At 43.6% G+C, this 12,611-nt stretch overlaps 1 protein-coding gene across 2 annotated transcripts in view; it reads right to left on the bottom strand.

Moving 5' to 3' along the window:
* Positions 1-12,611, bottom strand: part of LOC144668376 (DNA-binding protein RFX7-like) — a 65,857-nt gene that overhangs the window by 23,693 nt on the left and 29,553 nt on the right. For both annotated transcript variants that reach the window (XM_078530343.1, XM_078530342.1), the window contains exons 3-4: positions 8,840-8,922; positions 6,993-7,115 (exon numbers count right to left, since the gene is read on the bottom strand). In XM_078530343.1, the coding sequence (XP_078386469.1) occupies positions 6,993-7,115; positions 8,840-8,922 (206 nt within the window). The remainder of the gene's footprint in view (positions 1-6,992; positions 7,116-8,839; positions 8,923-12,611) is intronic.

Here is a 12,611-nt window from a genome sequence, read left to right as displayed (position 1 = left end):
TGGCACAATGTTACTTGCCACTTATCAGCCCAAGCCTAGATGTTGTCCAGGTCTTGCTGCATTTGGACATGGACTGCTTCAGTATATGAGGAGTCACGAATAATGCTGAACATTGTGCAATCATCAGTGAACATCCCCACTTCTTATGAACTTATGATAGAAGGAGGGTCACTGATGAAGAAGGTGAAGATGGTTGGACCTAGGACACTACCCTGAGGAACTCTTGCAGTGATGCACGGGAACTGAGGTTACTTACCTCCAACAACCACAACCATCTTGGAGGAACAGCACCTCAGCTTCCGACTAGGCACTTTACAGCCTTCCGGACTGAATATTGAGTTCAACAACTTTAGATCATGAACTCTCTCCTCTATACCCACCCCCTTTCCGATCCCCCTTTTTCCAATAATTTATATATATTTTTCTTTTCCCACCTATTTCCATTATTTTTAAATGTATTTCCATCCATTGTTTTATCTCTACCTTTTAGCCTATTTCGATCCGCACCCACCCCACCCCCCCCACTCCACCCCCACTAGGGCTATCTGTCCCTTACTCGTCCTGCTTTCTACCCTTAACGTCCCCATTAGCACATTTCTTAGCTAATATCACCACCGTCAACACCTGTTTGTCCTTTTGTCTATGACATCTGTTGGCAATTTCCACCTATCACTGGCCCTCTATTCAGCTCTACCTGTCCCACCTCCCCCTTAAACCAGCTTATATTTCACCTCTTTTCTATTTTTCCTTAGTTCTGATGAAGAGTCATTCGGACTCGAAACATTAACTGTATCCCTCTCCGCAGATGTTGTCAGACCGCTGAGTTTTTCCAGGTGTTTTTGTTTTAGATTTCCAGCATCTGCAGTATTTTGCTCTCATCTTCCTTTGGGATAGGTATGACTCCAACCAGCAGAGAGTTTTCCCCGATTCCCATTGACTCCAGTTTTGCTAGGGTTCCTTGAGGCCACATGCGGCCTTGATGTCAGGGCAGTCACTCTCACCTCACCTCTGGAGTTCAGCTCTTTTGTCCATGTTTGAACCAAGGCTGTAACGAGGTCAGGAGCTGAGTAAATCTGGCAGAACCCAAACTGAGCATCAGTAAGCAGGCTATTTCTAAGCAAGTGCAGCTTGATCACGCTGTTGATGACCCCTTCCACCACTTTATTGATGATCGATGGCAGACTGATGGAGCGCTAATTGGTCATGTTGGATTTGTCCAGCTTTTTGTGGACAGGACATACCTAGGCAATTTTCCACATTGCCGGGGAGATGCCAGTGTTGTAGCTGTACTGGAACAGCTTGGTTAGGGACATGGCAAGTTCTGGAGCACAAGTCTTTAGTGCTACTGCCGGAATATTGTCAGGGTCCATAGCCTTTGCAGTATCCAGTGCCTTCAGTGCCGGAGAAGGCAGAGGTTGAAGATTGTTACGAATGCTTCAGCCTTAGCTTTTGCACTTATGTGCTAGGCTCCCCCATCATTGAGGATGAGAACATTTGTGGAGCCTCCTCTTCCAGCAAGTTGCTTAACTGTCCACCGCCATTCACGACTGGATATGACAGGGTTGCAGAGTTTAGGTCTGATCCATTGGTTGTGGGATCGCTTAGCTCTGTCTATCACATACTGCTTATTCTGTTTGGCATGGAAGTAGTCCTGAGTTGTTGCTTCACCAGATTGACATCTCACTTTTAGGTATGCCTGGCGCTGCTCCTGGCATGCCCTCCTACACTCTTCATTAAACCAGGGTTGATCCCCTGGCTTGGTGGTAAAGGTAGAGTGGGGGATATGCCAGGCCATGAGGTTACAGATTGTGGTTGAGTACAATTCTGCTGCTGCTGATGCCCCACAGCATCTCATGCATGCCCAGTCTTTAGTTGCTCGACCTGTTTTAAATCTACCCCACTTAGCACGGTGGTAGTGCCTCACAACACGATGGGAGGGTATCCTCAATGTGAAGAAGGCACCTTGTCTCCACAAGGACTGTGCAGTGGTTACTCCTACCCAATAATCTCATGGATAGATTGGTGAGGACAAGGTCAAGTATGTTTTCCCCTCTTGTTGGTTCCCTCACTTCCTGCCATAGACCCAGTCTCCCAGTCTAGCAGCTATGTCCTTTAGGACATGGCCAGCTCAATCAGTAGTGATGCTACTGAGCTACTCTTGGTAATGGACATTGAAGACCCCCACTGTCATGAAGCTATTCATGTATATATTATTGGAAAATATTTTTCTTTTAAAATAGAGGTTTAGTCTGTGGGTGTGTCTTAATTGGATTAAAGCCAGCTAGTCTGGGTGCTTTGGTGTGAATTAGTTTTGAGATGTAAACAGAGGTAGAGCGTATTTGCATTTTTTGAATAGAGCATTCAAGAAGTGGGGTGAAAACTTCCACCTAGCTAGCAGATACCAAGCAATATGTTTATATTACTAATAAAATTGGTACTATGAAAGGGGTTTTATTGTTAAAAGATGGAATTCAAAGAGGCAGGTGATACAATGAGAATTTACATTCAATGGACTGTGCTAGGTATAACTTCAGCAGTTTTGTGTGTGTAGAGCAGAGGCAATGTGAGATCAAAAGCAGCTCTAAGCCCCCAACTGTCTCTACAGGGACCAAAGTGAAAAGGACCTCATTTTGAATTTGTAAGATGAAAATGCTTTGCCTGCTGTCTGATTAAGACTATGGGTTGCTCTTGCCTTAATGGAAATTAGTCTGGGAATTTGTTAAAAGTTATGCTCGTAGTAATTTATAGCCATGTGTATATACTTGTGTAAATTAATAAAATGTTTCGTTTAGCTTAACATAAAACCTCTCGAGAACTGGTGGTATGATTCCTGGATTTAGAGTTGTACCTCGAACATAACACTTAGGTGTTAACTAAAACTCACTTTCACAGCCATATTTCCTTCCTCAGTGACTGTCTCCGTCTTACCCCACGTGGATTCCAACTGAAGTTCCACCCCTCATGTTTCGAACCCAGCCAGGATTACAGGTATCTCTGGGACATACAACGCTCCTCGGGCTGCTGTTCTCGTCGCATCCTGAGATCCACACTCAGTGCCATGCGCTGCCATATGAACACTCTCGACCTCTCCCTCCAGCAACACCGACTCACCCGATCTCTAAGCTGTCCTTGCCCCCAGTTTCATTTTATTCTTCGTCTCATCCGACGCCTCAACAAGAAACTTTGTCTCTTTCTTTCAGGTGCAAAGGAACGCAAGCTCCAACAACTCATCGACACCAACGCCCAGCCAGGACCCTCCACCCCTGCCCATCCCTCTGACCTCATCCCGTCTTCCAATCCCAGCCCCGGCCATGTATTCACCATACCCCCTGACCTTCCCCTCTCTGATGCTGATTCAGTGCTCAGCAAAGGACTCAGTTTCATACCCTTACGGCCTCATCTCAATGAATTTTGGGCTCGGCATGATGCTGAACTCTTCTTCCGCCACCTTCGTCTCTGTGCTCACTTCTTTGGCCAGGAGTCTCTCCCCGTTCAAAGGATCCTTTTACCCACCTTCAATAGTCTCCCTCCACCTAGACCCCTACCTCTGGATTCTTACCTGCTCTTGATCTTTTCATTGAGAACTGTCAGCGTGACATCAGTTGCCTCAATTTCTCTGCTCCTCTCACCCACTCTAACCTGTCTCTTTCTGAACTTACCGCACTCCGTTCTCTCAGGTCCAACCCTGACTTTGTCATCAAACCTGCTGACAAGGGTGGTGCTGTTGTTGTCTGGCGCACTGACCTCTACCTCGTAGAGGCTGAGCGTCAACTCGCAGACACTTCCTCCTACCTCCCCCTGGACCATGATCCCACCACTGAACATCAAGCCATTGTTTCCAGGACTGTCACTGACCTCATCTCCTCTGGAGATCTTCCCTCCACAGCTTCCAACCTCAGTCTCCTAACCTCGAACAGCCCGCTTCTACCTCCTACCCAAAATCCACAAACAGGACTGTGCCGGCAGACCATAAGACCATAAATCATAAGACATAGGAGCAGAAATTAGGCCATTCGTCCCATCGAGTCTGCTCCACCATTCAATCATGGCTGATAAGTTTCTCAACCACATTCTCCCGCCTTCTCCCCGTAACCTTTGAACCCCTGACCAGTCAAGAACCTATCTATCTCGGCCTTAAATACACTCAATGACCTGGCCTCCACAGCCTTCTGTGACAATGAATTCCATAGATTCACCATTGTGAATTCTTACACCATCACAGACCGATCGTGTCAGTCGGTTCCTGCCCCACGGAACTCATTTCTTGCTATCTTGACTCCATTCTCTCTCCCCTTGTCTCGTCTCTTCCCACCTACATCCGCGATTCCTCTGACGCCCTACATCATATCAACAATTTCCAGTTCCCTGGCCCCAACTGCCTCCTCTTCACCATGGGCGTCCAATCCCTCTACACCTCCATCCCCCACTGGGATGGTCTGAGGGCTCTCTGCTTCTTCCTTGAACAGAGGCCCAAACAATCACCATCCACCACTACGCTCCTCCGTCTAGCTGAACTAGTTCTCTCACGGAACAATTTCTCCTTAAACTCATCTCACTTCCTCCAAATAAAAGGCTATGGGTACCCGCATGGGCCCCAGTTATGCCTGTCTCTTTACGGGGTATGTGGAACATTCCTTGTTCCAGTCCTACTCTGGCAACCTCCCACAACTCTTTCTCCGGTACATCAATGACTGTTTCGGTGCCGCTTCAAGCTCTCATCTGGACCTGGAAAAATTTATTAATTTTGCTTCCACTTTCCACCCCTCCATCATTTTCACCTGGTCCATCACTGACACTTCCTTTCCCTTCCTTGATCTCTCTGTCTCAATTTCTGGTGATAGACTGTCCACCAATATTCATTACAAGCCTACCGACTCCCATAGCTACCTCGACTACAGCTCCTCACACCCTGCTTCCTGTAAGGACTCCATCCCATTCTCTCAGTTCCTTCGCCTCCGTCGCATCTGTTCTGATGATGCCACTTTCAAAAACAGTTCCTCTGACATGTCTTCCTTCTTCCTTAACCGAGGCTTTCCACCCACGGTGGTTGAGAGGGCCCTCAACCGTGTCCAGCCCATCTCCCGCGCATCCACCCTCACACCTTCCTCTCCCTCCCAGAACCATGATAGGGTCCCCCTTGTCCTCACTTATCGCCCACCAGCTTCCGCATTCAAAGGATCATCCTCTGTCATTTCCGCCAACTCCTGCACGATGCCACCATCAGACACATCTTCCCTTCACCCCACCCAGCGGCATTCCACAGGGACTGTTCCCTCCAGGACACCCTGGTCCACTCCACTATCACCCCCTACCTCAACCCCCTCCCGCGGCACCTTCCCATTCAATCGCAGAAGGTGCAACACCTGCCCCTTTACTTCCCCCCTCCTCATCTTCCAAGGGCCCAAACACTCCTTTCAAGTGAAGCAGCATTTCACTTTCACTTTCCTCAATTTAGCCTACTGCATTCGCTGCTCCCAATGCGGTCTCCTCTATATTGGAGACACCAAATGCAGACTGGGTGACCGCTTTGCTGAACACCTTCGGTCTGTCCACAAGCATGACCCAGACCTCCCTGTCGCTTGCCATTTCAACACACCACCCTGCTCTCATGCCCACATGTCCGTCCTTGGCCTGCTGCAATGTTCCAGTGAAGCTCAACGCAAACTGGAGGAACAGCATCTCATCTTCCGACTAGGCACTTAACAGCATTCCGGACCTAACATTGAGTTCAACAACTTCAGATCATGAACTCTCTCCTCCATCCCCACCCGCTTTCCGATCCCCCCTTTTCCAATAATTTATAATTTTTTTAAATATATATATTTTTCTTTTCCCACCTATTTTCATTATTTTTAAATGTATTCCCATCCATTGTTTTATCTCTAACTTTTAGCCTATTTCGATCCCTTCCCCCCCACCTCACCTCCACTAGGGCTCTCTGTCACTTGCTTGTCCTACTTTCCACCTTTAAAGTCATCATGAGCACATTCCTTAGCTAATATCACCACTGTCAACACCCCTTTGTCCTTTTGTCTATGACATCTTTGGCAATCTCTTCTTTGCCTCCACCTATCACTGGCCCTCTATCCAGCTCTACCTGTCCCACCCCCCTCAACCAGCTTATATTTCACCTTATTTCTATATTTCTTAGTTCTGATGAAGAGTCATACGGACTCGAAACGTTAACTGTATTCCTCTCCGCAGATGCTGTCAGACCTGCTGAGTTTTTCCAGCTATTTTTGTTTTTGTTTCAGATTTCCAGCATCCGCAGTATTTTGCTTTTAACTTAAAATGATAGATTATGACAGCTGTTTAAAGTTTCCCTCTGGGATTTAAAAAAAAACTCAGTTTTACCAAATGCTCAGTCATAACGCTAACCCAGAGTACATTCTGCGCCCTTGCCACCCAAGTGGTGTTCAAAATGGCTGAAGAGGGGGGTTGACCTGATGTCATGAGACTTCTCAGGGTCTGGAGTTGATGTTAAGGACTCCTCCATCCCAACTGTATACCACACTGTGCCACCATTTCTGCTGGGTCTGTCCTGTCGACAATGGTTTCATGTCATCATTAGATTTTTAATTCCAGATTTTTATTGAATTCAAATTCTACTATCTGCCATGGAGAGATTCGAACCCAGAGCATTGCTCTGGGTCTCCAACTTACCAGTCCAGTAACAATACACTGCACCTCTACCTTCCCCTAAGTATTATAAAAACAGTCAAAGAGAGAAAAACTACCTCAAGGGTAACAAAGTCAGCCTGTAAACCTCCAAATTAATTTGAAATTATATTTAAATCAGAAGTCTAATGGAAATGAAAGCTAATAAAACCGTGAAACATTTACAGATAGAAAACAATTTACACTATTATAGAAAAACTGTTCACCAATGCATTATAATAAGAAACCCTGATTAAAATGTACTTGTGAACATATATTTTAGATGTAAATCAACATAATGTGTGGTTATTCAGATTTCCTATTGAATGGCTTACTTGTATTCATCGTAGACTTCTTGTTTGGGCAGTGAAGTATCTGGGTGGTCCTCCAAATGATTTCGGATCCAGTTAAAAGCATGCATTTGCTGGGTACGACTGGATGACAAAGAACTTGGATTACTGTGAAAAAAAATGAAGAAATATTTGATCGGTAAAAAAGTCATGCAAACTGTGCTGCAGTTGTTCCTCGAATTTAAACAGATATTTACTAAGAAGGTATAAATCCTGTTAATATTAAGTGCATCCTACTTTGCTTCCCATGACAAATTAATGGGAATTACTAGTGAATTGAATTGGCCATTTCCATCATATAATTGCAATCACTTACTTTGAAAAGTTTCTGAAAATTGTTAATTCTCCTTATAAAATTCCACTTTGGTTCCCTCACTTGAGTTGTTAATAAATCAGGAATTTAGCCATATAAATACTCTGGCTATAAGGCAAGTCAGAGGCTGGACATTCACCTCCTGACTCCCTGAAGTCTGTCCACCTTCGAAAAGGCAAAAGTCAGAAGCGTGATGGAATACTCTCCAATTGCCTGGATGAGTGCGGCAGCATCAACACTCAAGAAGTTCAATACCATCCAGAACAAAGTAGTCCACTTAATCAACACTCCATCCACCACTGACACACAGTGGCAGCAGTGTGTACCACATACAAAATGCACTGCAGCAATTCGCCAACACTCCTTCGACACTACTTTCCAAATCCCCAGCCTCTACCACCAAACATGACAAGGGCAATGACGCATAGGAATGCCACTGCCTGCAAGTTTCCCTCCAAATCTATTACAATGCCATTCCTACAATAGCAACTTCTTTTAAAGGTGGCTTTAAACCTCTGTATTGTTTAACAGCTGTTGAAAATATTGATACTGTGATCCAATATATATACCTGAAGGAACACAACTTTAAGTACAAAACAAGAACAGAGCCCTAAATAAGCAAACTGGCTGCAAAACGCAGCCGATATTATGTGAATTCAGTATTGCTTTAGGGTTTACAATGGAAATTCATAACTTTGAGCCGGTCAGTTAACAAACCACATTCATCTATTACTGGAGGTTGAACAAGTGAAAAAAAGCAAGCATCTTATTAGTGTCCCTGGAGCCGTGTGCTGCTTTAAAGAGGAAGTTATGGCAAGTGGGTAGTTCCCAGTTTACCAATATCACTCTTAAGTGGCTGTTTCAGCTTCAAATCACCATAAAGGCTTCTCATGTGATTTAATTTCCCTCCCTTTTCTACAGCAGCAAGGTTGAGATCGGAAACATTGTGGAATAAATCCCCTGTCTCAGTGCTCAATGACACCAACGGTCCTTCAAACTGTGACACTGTTCAGTAACCCTTCTTCTGTCCTGAAAGTTGGCCATTCAACACGATGTTAAATATTTTCATAATCTAGCTTTATCAGAATTAACATGAAATTTTTTTTTAAAACTTAATTTCTCCTGTAATGAAGAATTACTACAACCCTCAAAAGTTAAATATATTTACTTATGGATCCTAAGGATGTATGATAACATGATAAATATAGATGGAAAAATACCACAGACTGTTAATTTTAGCTAACATGGTTGGAACCCTTAAAACTTTCTCTTGTCAAAATAAATTAGTAAAACATTATACTAATTTTTTGGTTAGGTTATGGTTTCTACAATTCAGAAAGGCACCATTTTATGACATTTAAAATAATGGATTTCACCTCCATAATAAGTTTAATTTATTTCACAGTGCAAGTGTCAGAGCATTTGTTGCTGGACATTTCTACAACTAGTTGCTATTTATAAACAGAGAGTTCCTTGAAAAGCTAAATAAAGAGCAATAGAATATAAATGTTAGCTTTACCTTTTGATTCCATTGCTAGGACCAGAAGGCAACTGAAGGTAGAGGTAGAGTTTTTCTAGATCTGTAAACTTCATCACTTCTTGCTGAAAGCAAAAAGAAATAAAAATTAAAAGTACAAACATTTTCGGGAAGAAAATTAAAAGCACATTAGAAAAGAGAGCCAAAATAAAAATAGAGCAATTTCCACTGTTAAAATGATACTTCCAATCCAAATGTGATACCAAATTGGAGAAACAGATCTCATCAGCTACATCCCCAGAAAGCATCCAGCAAAGTCTGAACACAGTGGTTTTTGCCCCCATTTCAAGTAAATAAAACATGGTTGGCATTTGTAAAGACCTCTGGTGCAAGGTATATTAGTTAAGGAGTCATTCTTAGTCCCACTATACACATTCTTACTCAAGGCATACATAGGGGTACAGGTTCGGTTCATAGGATAAGCTGTTTGTTATGAAAACTACCTTTCTACCATGAGCACAAATTAAAATTGTTGGAAGAAATACAAGCCTTATTCATCGTTTTCTGTAGGGTACATAAATGTTGCTTACATCACAATCGAGTAAAGGTACATTCAAAATCTGCCCAAGTTTAAAAACCTCCATCACATTACTCAAGAATTTCCAACTTGGGACTTCATTCAGCTGTACACACAGAAAGAGCAATTATTTTCCCCAATAACATGTAATCAGTATATTAACAGAATAAGGAAATTATTCAAGGAGTGGGGAAAAATTCAAAATATGGGTCAGACAATTTAAAAAGACAAAAATGCACTCAACAGAAAATGCATTGAACACATTCAACACTCCCGAAGTTTCATTATTGACACAACAAGATTTCAATATGAATTAGCAATGCTGCTTAAACTCTCACTCAACTATGTTGCAATATACCAAACAAATACTTAGACAAAGCTATACAACCTCACCCACAAACTTTGTCAATGAAGCTGAGAACAACCAACTTAGAAGAAACCTCTGGAAGGCTTTGACGTCCTTCCCAAAGTATGATGGCCAGAACTGGGCTTAATATGTCAGTTGAGGCCTAACCAGTGATATAAGTTTAGTACAACTTCCTTGCTTTGGCACACAGTACCTCTATTTATAAAGCAAAGGACTTTGCACACTTTATATTCCATCATCCAATATCTGTATCCTGGACACTCCTAGTATTCCTTAATCAATGCATCACTGCTGTTAGTAGCTTTTTCTCATCTACTTTTCACATGTTCCAGCACGCATGTGGAGGGATAAACTCAATAAATTCATGTATTCTTTTTGGTAAAAAATAAATATAACAGTCGCATCATTTGAAAAGCATCAGAAGATGCACATATTCCACTGGAGAGGATGGAGTTGAGGTGAAAATGTGTGTATGTTTTAATGGGTTCATGTCAAAGAATGAGATTGTAAGGAAGACATCAAAACAAGGATGAAATTGTTTTTGATGCTTTTGGAAGATGAAACAGGATATGGAAGGCTAAAAATATAATGTGAAACTAGCAACTACGCAAAAGCGAAGCAAATAATCAAAATGATATTTTTCAAAGTTATTTTGGTGGTCATGTTGCTTTCCACCTCACAACACCATAAGCTACAACAATTAACTTTTGGACAAATCAAGGAAAGGCTCAAAACAATGAATAAACTGTGCCAAATACAATCAGAAAATACTGGAAATGCTCAGCTGGTCCTGCGGCATCTATGGAAAGAGGTGTTAGAATTTCAAGTTGATGACCTTCTTTCATCAAAACTGACAAACTTACCCACTGCATTTTGCAACTCAGTGTACCAGTTGCTGCCGCACAGATAAATCCTCCATTCTGGAGCCTAGGACAAAGTTCTCTTTCATTCTCAGAATTAGTGTTCTCCTCTACCTTCATTGCTGATACTTTCCAGCACTCATATGGAGGGATAACCTTTATAAATTCTTGCTTTTTTTATGGTGTACTTAATGTCTGGTTCGGGTTCTCTGCACATATTGCCCACACCCTTTGTAACGTCACTGGACTAGTAATCCAGAGGCCCTGCAAATGTTCTAGGCACGTGGGTTTGAATCTCACCACAGCAGCTGGTAGAATTTGAATTTAGTTAATACATCTGGAATTTAAAAAGCTAATCTTGGTAATAGTGACCATAAAAACATTGTTGATCGCCATAAAAACCCATCTGGTTCACCAATGCCCTTTCAGGAAGGAAACCGGCCATCCTTACCTGGTCTGGCCTACATGTGACTCCAGGCCCACAGCAATGTGGTTGACTTCTAACTGCTCTCTGAAATGGCCTAGCAAGGAATTCACTTGCATCAAACCATTACAAAGTGTACCAAAAAAAGGAATGAAACTGGATGGATCACCTGACATCGACTTAGGGGCCAGAAATGACAATGGCAAACCCAGCCTTGTTGACCCTGTAAGGTCCTCCTTTCAAACACCTTGGGGCTTGTGCCAAATTTGGAAGATCTGTCCCATAGACTAGTCAAACAACAGCCTGACATTATCTCTAAGGTATGATTCCGTGAGTATGACTATGTCCCAAACACCATCACCATCCTATCAGTAGGACAGGACATATAACACAAGAGGTGGCAGCACCGTGGTATACAGTTGGGAGGGAGTTGTCCTGGGAGTTCTCAACATCGACTGTGGACCCCACAAAGTCTCATGGCATCAGGTCAAACGTAGGCAAGGAAACCTCTTGCTGATTACCACCTGCCGCACGCCCCCTCAGCTGATGAATCGGTCCTCCTCCATGTTGAACACCACTTGGAAAAAGGTTTGGGCACAGAATGTACTCTGGGTGGGGGACTTCAACGTCTGTCACCAAGAGTGGCTCAGTAGCACCACCACTGACCAAGCTGGCGGAGTCCTGAAGGACATTTGCTGCTGGACTGGGTCTGTGGTAGGTGGTGAGGGAACAAACAAGAGGGAAAACATACTTGACCTCATCCTCACCAAGCTACCTGTTGCAGATGCATCTGTCCATAAGAGTATTGGTAGGAGTGACAACCACACAATCCTTATGGAGACAAAGACCTATCTTCACATTGAGGATACCCTCCACTGTGTTGTATAACACTACCACCATGCGAAATGGGATAGATTTCAAACAGATCTAGCAACTCAGGGCTGGGCATCCATGAGGCACGGCAGTAGCAGAATTGTTCTCGAACACAATCAGTAACCTCATGGCCTGGCATATCCTCCATTCTACCATTACCATCAAGCCAGGGGATCAACCCTGATTCAATGAACAGTGCAGGAGGGCATGCCAGGAGCAGCATCAGGCATACCTAAAAATGGGATGTCAGCCTGGTGAAGCCATAACACAGGACTACATGCGTGCCAAACAACATAAGCAGCAAGTGATAGACAGGGCTAAGCGATCCCACAACCAATGGGCCAGATCTAAGCTCTGCAGTCCTGCCACATCCAGTCATGAATGGCAATGGAAAATTAAACAACTCACTGGAGGAGTCAGCTCCACAAATATCCCCATTCTCAATGATGGAGGAGCCCAGCATGTCAGTGCAAAAGGTAAGGCTGAAGCATTTGCTACAATCTTCAGCCAGAAATGCCGAGTGGATCCAACTCGGTCTCCTCCGGAGGACCCCGGTATCACAGATGCCAGTCTTCAGCCAACTTGATTCACTCCACATGATATCAAGAAACGGCTGAAGACACTGGGTAGTGCAAAGGCAATGGACGCTAACAATATTCCGGCAATAGTACTGAAGACTTGTGCTCCAGAACTTGCTGCACCCCTAGCCTAGC

This window comes from Cetorhinus maximus, chromosome 26 (assembly GCF_964194155.1).
Source record: "Cetorhinus maximus chromosome 26, sCetMax3.hap1.1, whole genome shotgun sequence".
NCBI classification, from domain to species: domain Eukaryota; kingdom Metazoa; phylum Chordata; class Chondrichthyes; order Lamniformes; family Cetorhinidae; genus Cetorhinus; species Cetorhinus maximus.
The sequence above is the reverse complement of the archived record's forward strand: the minus strand, read 5'-3'. Positions and strand labels throughout refer to the sequence as shown.